The sequence below is a fragment of the Tamandua tetradactyla genome, chromosome 5, assembly GCF_023851605.1.
Source record: "Tamandua tetradactyla isolate mTamTet1 chromosome 5, mTamTet1.pri, whole genome shotgun sequence".
Taxonomy (NCBI): Eukaryota; Metazoa; Chordata; class Mammalia; order Pilosa; family Myrmecophagidae; genus Tamandua; species Tamandua tetradactyla.
In genome coordinates this window covers 117,975,454-117,992,969 of record NC_135331.1, presented here as the reverse complement: position 1 = coordinate 117,992,969, position 17,516 = coordinate 117,975,454, and the positions used below count along the sequence as shown (strand labels likewise).

Below are 17,516 nucleotides of genomic sequence, written 5' to 3'. Positions count from 1 at the left end.
AATAATTGGATGGTTACTGCTTTCAGTTATTTTTGTGTTCTTAAAAATAATTCTGAGTAAAGATAAAAAATATATAACTTTAAGATATATTTTGTTCCATTCATTGCTCCTAAGAAAGTTATGCTTGCTTAGATATTTTAAATAATCACAGAACATATTTCCCTCTGTATTTTATTTGAGAATTTTAAAAACTGATTAAATGCACCAGTGTTTCGCAGGTGACACAGTCAAATATTCAATTATCACATTTTAGGTTTAGTTAATAAAAGTCATCTTACATACAGTAACAGCATTCTCATAGCTGTGAAAAAGATGCTGTTTCAATCCTTTTATCAAGAAAATTCTTCAAAATCTCAGTTAAGAAGGGGAATTATTAGTAAGAACAATCAACATGATTATGGTGATTTCTTTTCTCATGTTACTTATTTTTTCCTGTAATTTTTTTTTTGCAGAAATTGAAAAATTTCAAGGTTCTGAGGGAAAAAAGGAAGATGAAGAAAAGAAATATCTTGATGTCATCAGCAACAAAAACATAAAGCTCTCAGAAAGGGTATTGATTCCTGTCAAACAATATCCGAAGGTACTAAAGTATGTTCTTTATTCTTATAGAGTTAGGAACAAAATGATAAAAATGAGGCATAATTTTATTTATTGCCTTTTATGAAGTAAATATTTAAAGCTACATTATATAAGTATACACAAACACTTGTAATACTGACATGGGGGAAGGAAAACTGAAAGTCTCTTGAGGTTAGTTTTCAACTGAAGGCTATAACATTTTTGTTTTGTGAATGTGGGAAGCATAATTAGATATTTAGAGCACTTATTTAACATATAAATGATTCATTAGTTTTTCCAAGTAGGTGTGTCTATCTGATTATATTTTGGTTCGCGTTAAAACACATATACTGATTATAAAAAGGAGTAGAGTGAAAGGATACTAAATTTATACTATTAGCCAGTCAGCCGGGAATTATTATATATAGGAAAGTAACATTATCTTCATTAGAGTTTTGGATTACCACCTCTAGTCTTCTTTATCCAGACTTTGATTTATAAAAATTTTTGTGATATTTTTCTTAATATAGTAGCATATCTTTTTTTTTTGCATGGGCAGGCACCAGAAATCGAACCCAGGTGTCCGGCATGGCAGGCGAGATTTCTGCCACTGAGCTACTGTTGCACCACCCAATATAGTAGCATATCTTTTAAAATTGTCTTTTCAAGGCATTCTATTATGAGATGAGATTTGTATCACCAGGATGATTGATTATAAAATATAACTCTTAATGGCTTATATCAATTCAGTAATTTTCATAAATTCCAATGGGTAAATGAGATTTTTTTGCCTGCAAAAGTATTGAAAGAAGTTACAAATAGAAACACAGAGATTCAAATTGACAATTTACTTTCAGAAGATGGGCTCTAAGGCAAAGACCATATAATTATCCTAATAATAAAGATTAGAGAAATAGATGGTGTACATTACCAATTTTCTCATAACATGATAAATTTTAGTAAATATAATTATGTAGAGTGTTTGTTGATAATTATGTAAAATAGAGATAAAATATTGCAGCTCACCGAACCATAAAATTTAACTTTCACATGAGCTTTTATGGGCATGCAAGTTTTGTTTTTTTTTCTTTGAGGTAGACTTACTTTATTGCAAGATATATGCCTTCAATAGGGACATGTTTTTAAATTAATCTTTATTCAATTAACTTCATAATCATGTTTTATTAATATTAAATTGGAAAGCCAAATACATGCACGTGAATTTTTTTTAATAGTAGAAATTTGGTAGAAGATTAATAGAAGTGTGTCCTTTTACAAAGAACTCTTTAATTAATCAGTTATAGTTTAGGGTAGAAGATTCTTTAAATTATATAGTTATCTAAGCATGATATAACTTGATATCTTTTCTCAGGTTAATACCTATCTCTTCTTTGGATACTAGAAGATGTATCCAAAGATGACAAACTTGATGTCTGCTTCTAAAATTAAATGTAGCTCTGTGGTCTCTTACCAAATTAAGTTTGCAAAGTATAGATGGCATCTAAAGCCTTGATGATTTTTTGAGTTTGAGTGGTTTTTTGCTGAATATTCCAAGAGCCTATATTTGATTCATAATGCTGAATATTGAAACTAGAATAGATGATATTCTGTAATTAAGTGATTTGGGTGAGGTTTAACTTCATAATTATAGGAAGACTATCAAAGAGCATAAATGCCCATTCTTATTATAATAAACCATCTATCACATGGATCACCAACATATCGTTTCCTATTTTTAGAATTTTTAGAGTCATAGATGTTTAAGCTGGGACTAATCTTGGAAATCATCTTATTTTACAGATGATGTAACTGGGAGATTATATGATTTACTTAAAGTTATATTTTTCTTATGTGGTTTCTCCTTCTTTAGTAAGGTTGCTTTTATTCTTTATCTTTTGTAAACATTACGTTTTTAACCTGGCTAATCTTGCGCACATATTTGAATTCCTTTCTTTTGTAAATTGTGGAAAACGTGAAAAGTATATTTAATAATGATTAGTCAGTTGTTTTATGGAATATTGCCAAATAACAATTCATACTTGACAAAACTCACCACTTCTTTAACTGATGAATGGAATGCCAAACCCTTTATTTTTTAAAGGGATGTCCATTTCCATACCTCTAATTATATTACACATAAAAGAACTCTGGAGCCCTTTTACAGAAAAATGGGGGGAATAGTGAGAAACAGAACAGAATCATCTGTCAAGTTGACATATTTTCATTCTTTATTGATTTTATATTACAACAAAATTATAGCCAACCTTTTGACATGCAGCCATATTTTTACAACAGTGGTGATTCTAGCCTGTTGAATGATTATAACTCACTTTTCACACACACACAAAATTAGTGCGGTTGAGTTAAAATTATAGTTGCTAAACTTGACTCATATTTTTTATGCAAGCTGTTGAATAGACCATAACAGTATTTATGGATTAAAATTTGATATTTTATAGTGAAATGGTGATTTATCCCTCATGGGAGGCATACTGGAGAAGGACCCTTCTTACAACTTTTTTTCAGAGCCACCCTTTCCCTTGATACTTTCTCTTTATTTGGACCCGAAATTAACGTCTTCATGAGAACATCCTCTTAGATAATGGGCATAAATGACTAGGGATTCTTGGGGATATGCCCTTTTCATGACTACTACATGACTTTTTCTGGATAAATGTTGTTTCAGTTACTCTCCAATTTAAAGATAATTTGCTGACTTAGTTGAATACTACAAGGAATTGAAAGAAGTTTAAGATTTTAAAGTATGAATACTATGAAAAATCCATTCGAGCACATTAAGAATAAATTATATGGCTCTAGTGCTAAATAATTATTTCTGGGAAAGTATGCTCTATTACTATATTTTAGTGCACAGTTTTTCTTGTTTCTATTCATTATATATTTGTGACAAGATTTGTAAAGAAAGAGACATTGTACATTATTGTTTGCATTTGTAAAAGCCTTGGATTCGATGCAAGAATTCTTGGTATTCAACATGTTCCTCTAATTGATAAGAGTTGCCTATAGAAGATCCTGGAAAACCATGCCCCATACATATCATCAGATCTTTCTCTCTAAATCAAAGGCACGATTTTTTTAAACATCTCCATCTTGCATGGATATTTAAGTTAGAAGCCTCTTAGAGTCTCTGTCAGGGAAGCAGTTGTCATAACTCACTCTTACTGCATGTGCATGTGAAAACTTGTCATGACTTTTTGTTTTGATTTGTATGTTTTGTAGGAATTCTGCATATTGAGTTTAGCTGCTGTTTAAAATGTCTTCTAAAAGATTGCACCCTGATTTAGTGTTGACATAAAAAGCTGGTACATAGCAAAAAAAAAAAAAAAAAAGAAATAGAAATGTAACTGGAGAGTATGCATTTGATATCAATGAAACCAGTATTCATCCTGGGAGGAAGAAGAACAATTCTATATTTTCTTGCACAGCAACAAGCACAAGTGCCTTCCAGGGCCTAAGAAATAAAGAAATCCATAAATAGCTGAAGCTGTGTTCTATTTTGTTATGCCTAGTAATGTAAAAGGATGGTCTGTCATAAGCCTGGGTAAATGGAGAGTGCATCAGAGGATCAGAAAAGCACTGCCTATGCTTGCATGGGGGCATCTACTTGCTGTTTGTTACCATATCTCTTTGTCTATGTGGGCAATTCAGTTCTCTGAACGCCTTTTAAAAATATGGTTTTGAAGTTGCCTTCAGAATCCTCTGAAATGCATCAGACCTTTTCTTCAATTAAATCTGCCCCAAGGCCTAGTTTTTATTTCTCAACTCAGTTACTGCCAATTTATAAAGTTATGTATTGCCAGGAGTGTAAATCTGCCCCCAAATTGGCCCCTTTTAAGATCAAACACAGCCTTATTCCTCTGTGTTGCTTTTCAAATCAACCCCTTATGTAGATTAATGCAGAACATTGGAGTTCAAAAATATGTCCAAAAGCATCTCGCTTGCTGCATATTTCTTCTTCCACTGCTCCATCCCAGAGAGATAGGCCTTCTGTGTTGGGTTGGAAGTGGTCTCATCCACTTGGCAGCCTGGTTTATCCTCCTATGGAGCTTTTTCTTTAGTACTTGTGAAGATGAAATACTTACATCCAAATATTTGATGAATGTTGTTTTCCTGACTTTCTAACTAATTTTCAGATCATTTAAGACTATTTAATAGAGACCCATAGTTACAAAATATGAAAATTATGAGCGTATTTCAAAGTCAAGCATAATTATGTACTATCTAGGACACAACTCTATTTTTCTAAGCAAATGGCAAATATATTTTTACCAGAAGTCGCTCTGTTAGCTTACAATTTAAACCTGTCTTATTGTTTCAAGGCAGAAGCCATAGCATAGTATTGCTTTTAATTTTTCTGGAAGAAATGGAAAATAGAAACTGGTAGGCTTTATGGTTTCAGTTTTATCCATATTGTATCAATTTCCTAGTTTCAGTTTCCTACTTTCTTGCTGTGACTTTGAATCTCAATTGGGAAAATAATGTGACAGATTTCACATTTCCTAGGTGGAAAAAAAATTATGAAGTTCCTGTAGACTTCATTCTCCCCAGAAGAGTGGTACTTGAAATAACCATATTTCTAGCAAAATTTAGAAATTTGCAATGGTAGTGCCTTCAGTACTGGTGTTTTCTAGTGACCGCTTCTTTTAATTAATGCACATTCCATGTACTTTAAATATGTATATTTTTTCATTTTGTATTTTTTTTTTTTGTCTTTAGCTCATTTTGAAACATGAGTTCCTGATTCTTAATTGTGTGGTACGCTCCATATTCTCTTAGGATACCCTCAAAATATGTTGTTGAACTTCCTGAAATATTAATCTATCCTTCTTTCACTATATCTAGACCTTTTAAAGTAATCTTAAGTCTTTTCAAACCATTTGTTGCCATTTTGCTACCATACTACTTGACTAATTTTCTTTCTCTTGCTCTCACTCCCTTCAGGCTAATACTTTCTACCTCATATGAGGGAATTGCTTCATATTTTCACATTACCCCCAATTTGGAAATTACTTCACAGTGATGGTTAAAATGCAAGTACCTTAAATGTGTCCAAATGTGTATCTTCACTCAAGGTCCTATGTCCCCTCTCTACAGTCTTGCCATTTGTTTCCTTATTTGTTTAATTCAGTAAGCCTTGGGTGAATTTCTCTGCACACATTGGAGCACAGATCATCCTTCTGCCATTTATTTTGTTGTTGCATTAGAAATTCTCTTCTTCTCTTCAGCCATATAGAAATTTAAAGAGTGCGCAGAAGAAAGATGCATTTCAGTAAGTGATTATCAACAGAATGGATTCTCATTTGATTATTGAAATTGAAGGGCTTCTTGAAATGTACTAGCTAGGGAATTTAATATAAATTCAAAGCGTTATATGTTTTGAGATTCACAGACAAACTTTCTCTAGAAGGGATAAAGGTAATAAAAATTAGTTGCTTGCAACCCCACCTCCACCCCCAAACATTGAGACAAGGATTATTTTTCCATAATTATTAAGATAGAACCTGGGTATGAACAAATTTTTAGGAGAAATTTATTCAATTCAAATGGAGATATTGGAAGTGATTTTTATTTACTTTTTCAAATGTAAATCATTGTTAAAAGAAATTGGCATAATACATTACTTTTATACCATTTTTAAAGTTAATTATTTCCTTAAAAATATGGGTTTTACAAGTAAAAGTAAAACTCTGGAACATGGATCTCAATTATAATATCAGTACAAAGACTTTAGAATATTACCAAAATGCTATTGTACATAATGGGCATAATAAGTTATGATCAAATGTAGTTTATTTCAGGGATGCAAGGATGATTTCACATTTGGAAATATTTAAAAAAATTACTGAATATTTAGGTCATATAAGGCATTAGTAAAACCAATTTGCATCCTTCATAAAATAAACAAGAGCATCTATGTGATAGATATATAAACTCTTTGTAGAGAAGTTATTCATTCAGTATGTGCTGGAGAGATGACTGGTGAGACACCTGGAAGAGAAAAAAAGGAAAGATTAAATGCAAAGAAAAAAGTACTAGAATAAATTCACAATATTTTTTATTCATTACATTTGAAGGAAAACATTTCTGAGAAACAATGAAATTGCATAAACCTTAAATAAATGATTAAAAAACTTTACAACATAAAACTAAAACTTTTACCTGAGCAAAATTAATGATGATTTCCAAAATCAAAAGGCAAATGACAAACTGAGCTGAATATTTTTAAAGTATTAGAAATGCATGATAACAAACTTCCTTTTTAAAAATATTTATAATGGACCCAGTTTTCCAAATTGAACAAGAAGAAAATGATACCAACAGGCATTTATCTCATCTGTCTGCAACTGAAATTAAGAGGAACAATTAACTTTAAAACACCATAAAACAGTCCTTAAACCTAATGTCTCACACTAAAGGAATTATGATTTTTTTGAGTATCTATCCTATGTATAACAAAGTGAAACTTATTTTTTTCCCTCAAGAACCATATGAAGTGCTTATGAAGAAACTAAAGTTTAAAACTTCTAAAGGAAATTTCCTAAAGCACACAATGTGTTGATGTTAGAGTCAACATTTGCACCCAGTACTGTGAAGCAAAGCCTCCCTTCTTTGTACTAAATCACTGAATTATTCACCTTCTTTGATACCAAGAGGCATTGAGCTAATTTTGGACACAGACCACTAAGATCGCAAAGGTCCACAGATGGAAAAGCAGATTTCTCTCTCCTTTGGTGTTCCATAAAGTAGAAATAGTTGATGCATTAGTTGAATAGTGGCTCATAGGTCATATGGTCTAATTTTTACCCAATTTGGGAGACATTTCTATGGTATTTTTGAAACTCATCAGCCTGTTTATTGAATACCTCTAGTGATTAAAAGAAAACTCACTGCATAAAACACTTAGATCTCATATTGTGTAGACATTGCTATTCATTTTTTTTTCTTATATCACACTATGATCTTGATCCCTATAATTTGCCATTGGTCCTGGTTTTGCTTTTTGCAGTAGTAAAAAAGCCCACTTGAACTATATTCTTCCAGAATGATCATAGATAAATTGTCTTATTTAACGGCCTGTACATCACAGTTTATTTTTATCTTCTGTTACAAAAGCAATGTTCTTGTTTCTGCCTCCATTGCTGGAGTATCTTCTGCCATACCACTTCCTAATGTCGGAGTTCCCAGGAATTAGTCCATGGTACTCTTCTCTCTCTGCCAAAGGTGATCTAACCAAAACCTGTCTACACACCATTTAAATTGATGATCTTCATATTTTGTTGCTGGCCAAGACCTCTCTCCTTAGACCTAGATGTGGACTTGTCCACTTGACATCACCAAATGGATGTCTAGACATTGCAGATTCAACTGGTACTTTTTCCACCTCACTTCTCCTTCACTTGTAGTCTGCCCCATATCAGTTGGTGACAATCCCATCATTTTTCTTCGTCAGTCAAGAAATCTTGGACTCTTCCTTGACTGCTCTCGTTCTCTTATACAGCATATCCAGCCTACCAGGCAAACGTGGTAGTCTTATCTTCAAAATACATTGACAGTTAGCACTTGTTACCTCCATTGAAATACTCCTCATCTAAGCCATCATCATCTCTTACCAGGATTGTTTCAATTTCCTCTTAACTGGTCTACCTGCCTTTATACATGCCCCTTTATAACCTGTCCTCAACAAAGCAGCTATATCCATCCTTACAAATATAAGTCAGATTGCTTCATTGGTTGCTTCAAAATGTTCCATTAGTTCTCTGTTTTATTCAGCGTAAATGACAGGAGCTTACAGTGGTTTATGAGGTCTCTGCTGGTTTGAAAGGATGTAAGGATCCTAGAAAAGCATGTTTTAATCAAAATTCCATTTCATAAAGGTAGAATAATCCCTATTCAATACTGTATGTTTGAAACTGTAATCAGATCATCTCCCTGGATGATGTGATTTAGTCAAGAGTGATTGTTAAGATAGATTAACAGATGATGACATGTCTCCACCCATTTGGGTAGGTCTTGATACGTTTCTGAAGTCCTATAAAAGAGGAAACATTTTGGGTAAAGAAGGAGATTGAGAGAGAGCAGAGAAGAATGACATAGCCACAAGAAGCAGAGAGTCCACTAGCCAGCAACCTTTGGAGATGAAGAAGGAAAACACTTCCCGGGAAGCTTCATGAATCAGGAAGCCAGTAGAGAAAGCTAGCATATGATACCTTGCTCCCCATGTGCCCTTCCAGCTGAGAGAGAAACCATGACTGTGTTCACCATGTCCCTTCTTGGATGTGAGAGAGACCCTGAATTTCATTGGCTTTCTTGAACCAAGGTGTCTTTCCCTGGATACCTTTGATTGGACATTTCTGTAGACTTGTAATTGGGACATTATCTTGGCCTTAGAACTGTAAACTAGCAACTCATTAAATTCCCCTTTTTAAAAGCCATTCTGTTTCTGGTATATTACATTCCGGCAGCTAGCAAACTAGAACAAGGTCCTTCATGGTCTGGCCAGCTTTACCATCCTGATCCCATCTCCTAAGTCTTGTTCATTCATTTTTGTAGCAGCCTTGGCCTGCTAGCTGTCCTAATACTTGCCAGGTGTACTCCATCTCAGAAGCTTGTGCCATGTCTTCCTCAGCCCAGAAGATATGCATATAAAAGGCTATCTACCTATTTCAAATGTTTGTTTAAATATCCTCTTCTCGATGTGGTCTAAATTTGGACATATTACTTAATACAGAATCTTTCATCCGTCCCTAACCAAGTTCTAGCCTTCTTTTCCCTTTTTCTATTGCAATATATTTCGGTATAGTTTGGAATTTGTGTATCTATTATGTTTATCATCTCCCCACACTGGAATGCAAACTGACAGATGGTTAGCCCCTTTGTCTTTCTTGATCAGTCAGAAATCTGAATCAGTTTGAACAATAGTAGGTAGTCAGTTAATATCTGCTGAATAGATAGTGAATAATTGTACAACCTTTTTTCAAAAACACTCTTGTTTGAGGAAACGTAGTTAATGTAGTGTGGATCCAGAACAAGCATCTCCTAATTCTCACCTCCTGCCCCTTTCTACAGTATTTCCAGGGGACCTATCACAGTTGCAGTTACGACAATCACACGTCCTCTGGAAAGAGACTCCAGTATCGCTGTCCTCATCGAAGCTTCAGTGCTACCCTAATCTCAATAGAATCTAAGTACAAAAATAAAGCAATTACAGTGAAAATTTTACTCAATTTGAATGCCAGTAATCAGTTATTTTGCTAAATGAATTTTTGTAATTAAAATGAAGTTAAAAGGTTAACTCAGGAATCACTTCCAACTCATTACTGACTATCATGTTGGAATTTATTGTTTAATTATTCATTTTTATTAAGTACAGTACAATGAACATTATTTAACCTTTTACACAGGAGCTTACAAGGCCACATCATCATACTGAATATTAATTCCAATCTAATTGTTCAGTCATTCAAAGAGATATTTATTGGATCTAAATGGCAGTCACCTGGTAGTCAGCTCAGAAATATAATGAAAAAGATACTATTTCTGCCCTCATGAAGTCCTGTGGAAGATGTAAGCAATTAGTCTAATATAATTCCCCATAGTATGAATCCAGGAACTTTGGGTCCTATTACTCTGTTTGCATTAAAATCTAAACCAGATTGCTTTTTAATAATTGCCCTTAAACTTTAGAAGTGAAGATATGAAAAAGCAAGGATATGGAAACAAAAGTAGATTATTATTTGAAAAACATAGCAGAGAAGAGAAAGGGAGAAAGGATGTTATTAGATTTTAAAGTGAGATGAGAGGAATGAGTGTGCTTATTGCCGAGTCCTCTCTATAGAGAAACCTCAATCTGTATGGATATTTTTAATATCTGGTAATTTTTGTATCTGTCTTCTTTATCTGTAGACTATATTCTGCAGAAAAATCTGGCTTCTTTAGTCTTTCTCTGTTTCTGGAAATAAATGTGTAAGGATATATTGAGATGATAAAGAGAGTGGTGAATAGACAGTGTAGCCTAATGGGAAAATAATAGAATTATAAACGGGATAGAACTAAATGTCAGTCGTAGCTCCATCATCATTTAGCTACCACTATTGGAAATTCCTTAAACACCTTCATCCTCAGTGTTTTTCATCTGGAAAATGAGTATAACAGTATAGTAACATGTCATGAGGTTTTGTCAGGGACACACAAGAATGTGCATGTGTTCTTGACATGGTGTCAGCACACAGTATAAGCTTACACAAATGTAAACACGAAGTAACTATGAATGTCTTCTGGTTTGTCATGTATTAACACACTTTTTTTTTGGGGGGGGGCGGTCAGTGCCCTCTCTGGGCCAGGTGCTGTGGTCTGTGATGAAACAGATAGTTAAAATTATTTCTCTAGGAGCCCTGTAACTCCATTCCTGAAAGAAATAACAATTAATACATTAACAAAAATAAGGATAAAATGGGTAAAGGGGCTAACAATTATATTAACGGTAATTAAAGTTATTACTTTGCATTGACTACAGTGTATCAAGTACTTTTCTCTGTGATTTGCATTATCTGATTTAATCGACACAATGCCTCTATGGAATAAGTGCTATATGGAGGAAATTTTAGGCACTGATAATTAAGTTGTTCAAAGTCACATAGACGTTTTACAGTGAATCAGAATTTAAGAAAACAGACAAATCTTAGGCATAAACGTTATCTTCAGTGTTTATTTACAAGCTAAATTTCATTTGTATTTAAATAAAGTTCTAAAGCATTGTCCATCCATACCCCACCCCCTTGTTCAAATGATGGGAAGTTGACTGAAGCTAATTGAGATGGTTGACATGTCACAAATTGGACAATAAATACCCTGTATATATTATTAAATTATGAAATAAATCATAATTCATATAAACCATTTTCTTATTATGCTGTTGTATATTGAACCTTTGATTCTCATAGTCATGTATCATTTTGTTTGAAACTATAGATACATACCCCAACAGTATATTTTATTTATCTCCTATGATCCCATCTAAAGAGTCATCCCTGAGGTAGAATTTGATGCTGCTGATTATTATCCCAGGGGCTAGGTCAGTTTTTATTATTATCTCAGGGGCTAGTTCATATTTTAAAAACTTTTTATTGTAGTCACAAATATGCAACTCCAAATTTCCCATTTAAACCACATCCAAGTGTACCGTCAACTAGTATCACTACTTTTTCTTCACCTCAGAGATTTCACCCATTATGCTAGCATTCTCTTTCCCCCACCCCCGCTTCTTGCCCGGGTAATCAATCACCTACCATCTGTCACTGTGAAGTTTGTTTCTTCTAGGTGTTTTGTGTAACTTAGACCATACAATATTTTAAATTACATGCCTTAACTAAATGAGAGTGAAATTCTGTTTTTCAGTTAGTTAGATATGCAATACTGTCCAACAAATAATTGAAGGTTCACAAAATCCTATATGATTACTTCTGCAAATGGTAACTTTGCTTCGTTTAACCTGACAGGCTGTGTGATGTGAAACTAGAAATCATCCCCTGTTGAACTTCACTTACTTTATCTTTATTTCCTTCTTTTACAGTAAGATATTATATTTAATCTAATGGAAAATTATGAATTTCATGTCATAATAAAAAGCTATAACAATTAACTTTTTAGAAAAGTACTTTAAATATCAGAAAAATTTAGTAATACCTATTTTGCTTTAGGTCTTTAGCAGTATAATCTCAGAAAAATGCTTATAGCAGTATTTCCTTTTTTACACTCTTATACTGTTATTAAAATAGAACACTGTCAGGTTGAAAACAGAATTTAGATTTTAAAATAATGCTCTCATGAGGAAAACTCTGGAGTGGCCAATACACATCTTGGCTTTCATCATATAAAAAAATAAAACTCAAATGTAATGACACGTTCAGTAGTTTTGATTAACTGTTGAAGTAAAATTTCAAACTCTTGAAATCATTTTTGATTTTATAGTTCTCATCCTAATTATGCATTTGACTTTATTATAGACATTTGATAATGTATTTCATTATTCCATCTTGCTTTAGATCAATTTAAGTCTGGTGAACTAGTTATAGCAATGTTTTATTGTGAGATTTAATGTAGTCTTCAAAACTTTTCTCTGAAATTGGCTTTTACAATACAAGTTCTTGGTTGATGAATAATATGTACTATAAGGCACAAAGGAAAGCAAAGTTTATCATTTGTATATTTGCATCACAGATGGCTAGATTTTAAAAGCTTTTTTACACACAGTGATTCTTTTTCTGAACTATTAGGTGTAATTGAATAGATTGTATTGCTAAGACATTTTATTTTTTAGTATGTAGAGAATTATTTCTGAATACACCTTAGGAAATGCATGGTGAAATGCATTAAATTAACATACAAAATTCTGCTTCAAACAACGTGTTGTCAAACTAAATAAATTGCTGCAACCCTGTTTCACTAACGTGTGGAAGAAAAGAATGAGTCCATTATAAACTCTGAAGTTAGGATGGGATCCCCCCATCCCCCACCAGCACGCACCAGTGGGATAGAGAGCTCCAGTTCTCACATAAAATGGAAAGATTATGCATAAACACTCACTCCCTCTCCCTCCCATTTTCTTTTCTTCTTGCAAATGACATGTGGACTCCTGTATTTTTATAAACTGTAGACGACAGGTCTGGGAATAGCTTGTACTATGCATTTTCAAAACAACTATATGAGGAAAATTGTTTTAGATGATCCAAATTGCATTCATGTATTAAAGAACTATACTTAATAGAATTAAATAAAATGTTGTATGCATACATTGCTATGTCCAGGACATTGTCAGCGGAACCGAGACAAATCTAGCAGCCTTAAAAACTACATACAAGATATGGTAGTTAGATTCAGTTGTCATCTTGGCCAGGTGAAGGTACCTAGTTCTGTTGGTGTGGACATGAGCTAATGGTACATGAACCTCATCTGTTGCTAATTACATCTGCAGTCGGCTAGGCGGTGTGCCTGCTGCAATGAATGATGTTTGGTTTAATTGGCTGGTGATTAAATGAGAGAGTGCAACGTAGCACAGACCAAGCAGCTCAGCATACCTCATCTCAGCACTTGCAGCTCAGCCCAGGCCTTTGGAGATGCAGAAACATCTCCAACATCTCCAAACATCTTCACCCAGGGAAAGTTGTTGGAGCACAGAGGCCTGGAGAGAAGGGCAGCAGAGATCACCCTGTGTTTTCCTACATAAGAAAGAACCTTAGTGGTAAGTTACCTGCCTTTCCTCTGAAGAACTATACGTTAACTAAATAAATCCCCTTTTATTGGAATCAATCCATTTCTGGTGTGTTGCATTCTGGCAGCTAGCAAACTAGAACACAGGGCCAAAGTTGAAGTCCTGGCCTGCTGCCTTTTCTTGTCCTATACATTGATCTCGCCATCTCATCTGTTGCCATCATCTCCAGTCCCATGTATTTGTTAATGACTCCCAATCTGTATCCACTGCCCGTATCTCTTTCTTCATTGTTTATCTCTTCATGTATGCAATAATTTAATTGCCATCTTCAACTTAATATCCCTAAGGCAGCTCAAACTCAGTAAGATCAAAACTAAATTAATTATCTTTCCCTTGGAGTCTGCTCTCCCTCTCTTGCCCGTTTCAGTGAATGGTACCTCATGTCTCTGGCTGCACATAGAGAAACCCAGGTGTGGACATTGACTCTTAGTTGACTTAAAAATCACCACATCCTATCTAGCCTTACCAGCTAAAAACAGCTGAAATCCATTCACATTTCTCCTGTTCCCCTGGAGGCGTCCATCTTTCAGGCTACCACATTCTTGACATACATTTCTGTCGTAACCTTCTGGCTATTTTTTGTTTTTTTTCATGGAGGATTCATTCTTTTTCCTTCTGATTTATTTTTCACAAGGGAACTTGCGTGCTTATTTTAAATTAATGTCATTCTCCTGCCTAAGGTCACGCAGTGTTTCTCCCCTGCCTTCAAGATTAATTTTAATCTCCCTGACACCTCTGTGATTTGAGTAGTCACACCTCCCTTGAACCCTGTCATTGATCACTTCTACCTTTTGGTATATTTGTGGCATGAAGAACCCTGAAAACTTAAAATTTGGTTGTGGTTGTATAATCAAATGCTAAATAAAGTAAAGACGTATATTCCAGTACTTATTTATACAGTGTTACTTCAGTCGACACTCTTCTCAACATTTTTGGTAATGCTCTTACTTTTTGTCTTCTTTGTTCCCATGATCTTTTTTTACAACTTGATCTATGAACCTTTCATTCTTTTTTCTTCCTTTTCCACTTCTTAACTCTAAGATAAATATTAGAACATGAAGGAATTCTAAGACATGACCTCCTTTCACACAGAGGAAATGAGCAAAATTGAGTGTAAGTCAGAACACTGCTTTTCTCAACACATTGTCTAAAACCCAGGCCCTATTTGTGTGTGTGTGTGTGTGTGTGTGTGTGTGTGCATGTGTGTGTATATATTTACTTAAAACTTGATATGTTCTTGAAGTCTTCTAGCTAGAAGACCTATAAAGCCACTTTGGTGAAATAATTTCAGAGCTTTTAATTCACCCTTGCTTATTTTCAATTTTAGATTAGTATGTAATAAAAGAGATGAAAAAAGACAGAGGAAAATAGGAGTGGAAGAGGCAGGAATCAAGAGAGAACCCAGACAAAATCCCAGTGACTCTTGGGAGTGATCATATGTCAGGGACACAGGTACTTGGGTCCCACTGCTAGGCCTATCTTCCCTGGCCTGGCATTTGCTTGTGAGTTGCTGTGTAGCCTCTCGCAGTGAGCCATCAGTGCCCTGCTTGGCATCCTTCATTTTGTCTTGTATGGAAAGCAATGAGGTCTATTATACTATCAGATAATTTACCCCATGAAAAAAGAGCCTCTGCTAGTAGAAAAATTAAAAACCAAATACCTAGGACTCTACAACTCAGTCTACTTAAGAAGGGCCCTGTTTTGTGAGGGCAGGCGGGGGGGAGGGGGATGGTATACGTGCAGGAGGCCTGTGAGAAATGTTCGATATTGCTCTTTTAAAAATCATGCTATTATTTCTTTAGGCAAAGTCTGGATGGAGGACTTCTGGGGGTAGCAACAGTCTATACTCATGGTTCAGGAGAACTGAGTATGCTTTATACCATGCATTTTTATAAACAAAAAAGAAGATTCTTCATTTGGTTTTGTGAACAAAGAAAGCAGTGTCACTGAGCAGGGCTGAGGGAATCTGACAGTGGCTACTCTCAGATCCCTGCCACACTGCCTCCTTCCCATTAGAAAAACATTGGTCATCATCTCTTGTTACCTTCTACCCATGCTTTAAAAGAATATCAAATATATTAAATATTGGAATGAATATTTATATTATCATTTTTCATGTTCTTTTAAAAGGGGAAGCATTGTACTTGGTTATTCTGTGCTTTTACAAGAAAAGTTAGGATCTAGTTTCAACAGTTACAAATACTGATAATAATTGCTGTAATTATTTCTGAGAAAAAAAGATTAGAAGAATTGAAATGACATTAACAATATAAAGGTTAAAACCTCTTATCTTTTCAAGGGCCATTAAGCTTTTTTCCAAAATGTCCATCAGTAGCCCAGTATAAAAAGAAGGTGTCAGTTTGCTACTTGAGATGAAATACTATATTCATGGGCTTTTAAAACATTACTCAATACTCATAGCTTTTCTTTCTTACAAATAACATTTTATTTTACTATAAACAATAATGAAGGAATTTAATCATTTGCTCAGCATTAGAATTGTACAAATAATTTTTGAATTGGAATTTTACTGTGCAGCATGTGTGTATAAAACACTAAGCAGATTATTCTCCAATACTCAATTCATTCATAGTTTATGGTAATGAATTTAAGTCTTGGAAGAGAATAAAACTAATCCTTGGTATGACTTTAAATTGTGGAGTCTAATGTTTATCCCATTGAGCAAGCTATGAACTGTGAAATAATGTTTCAAAATCCAGGGTTTTTGCTCCAAGCCCTTCATTCACATACCTCGTCACCAGGGAGACTCGTGTGCTGTCCTGATCTGTTAGTGGGATTCAAGGCTCAAGGCTCCGCATCTTTAACCGCTGTATTCATGGAATGTAAATATGCAATTTTAAGAGCCAGGGAACAGGGTAAAGATGTAAATTTGTTTGGTTTGTTTCTGAGCTGTGTTCCAGGAGGTTACTTGCCATGCACGAGTTACTTCTGAGTCTTTCCTGGGGGATAATGTTTGGGTACGAATGACAACCACAGAGAAACTTGGCTCCATTTACGCCAGATAACTCTTGATGGAGCAAGTAGGTGACAAAGGGAAAAATGAACTGCAGGGAGGAACTCAGGTGGGTCCACATTTGAATATGGATCTTCCTCCACCATCTCTAATGTTTAAGACAGTCTCCTATGCAGATCCTCCATCTTTTTTTTAAATAACCCAGTAGACTAATCTATACTTGCGTGCCACACTAAACATTTTTATATATAAATATATATTATTGAGATATATTAAAATGTAAAAAATACATTATTATAAAAACAGAATATATTATCTATTTATCTATCTAATGTTTTAGCTTGCTAAGTCTGCTGGAATGCAGTACAGCAGAAATGTACTGGCCTTTATAAAAGGGATTTATTTAATCACAAATTTACAGTTCCTTGGAAGGAGGAAAAGCAGCTGGCTTGACTCTGGCTTTCTCTGTCACATGGCAAGGCACATGGGGACTTCTGCTGACCTTCCCTCCCCACTTCTGAGTTCAAACAGCTGTCTCTGGTGCAGTTCCTTTCTGCATCTCCAAACTTCTGGGTCTAGAGCTCTTTCTCTTTCTTCTGACTCTTCCTTCTAAGCCTCCACTAATCAAATTGAAATGTCATTTCATTGCAGAAGGTACTCCCCTTAGCCAACTGCAGGTGTAATTAGCCATAGATG

General features: G+C 34.4%; 1 protein-coding gene across 4 annotated transcripts in view; it reads left to right on the top strand.

Moving 5' to 3' along the window:
- The window catches only part of KHDRBS2 (KH RNA binding domain containing, signal transduction associated 2), a 616,081-nt gene that overhangs the window by 123,281 nt on the left and 475,284 nt on the right, over positions 1-17,516 (top strand). For all 4 annotated transcript variants that reach the window (XR_013176184.1, XR_013176183.1, XM_077162168.1 and 1 more), the window contains exon 2: positions 453-580. Coding sequence is in view for 2 of the 4 variants with exons in the window: in XM_077162168.1 (XP_077018283.1) it covers positions 453-580 (128 nt within the window). In the remaining 2 variants the exon portion in view is untranslated. The remainder of the gene's footprint in view (positions 1-452; positions 581-17,516) is intronic.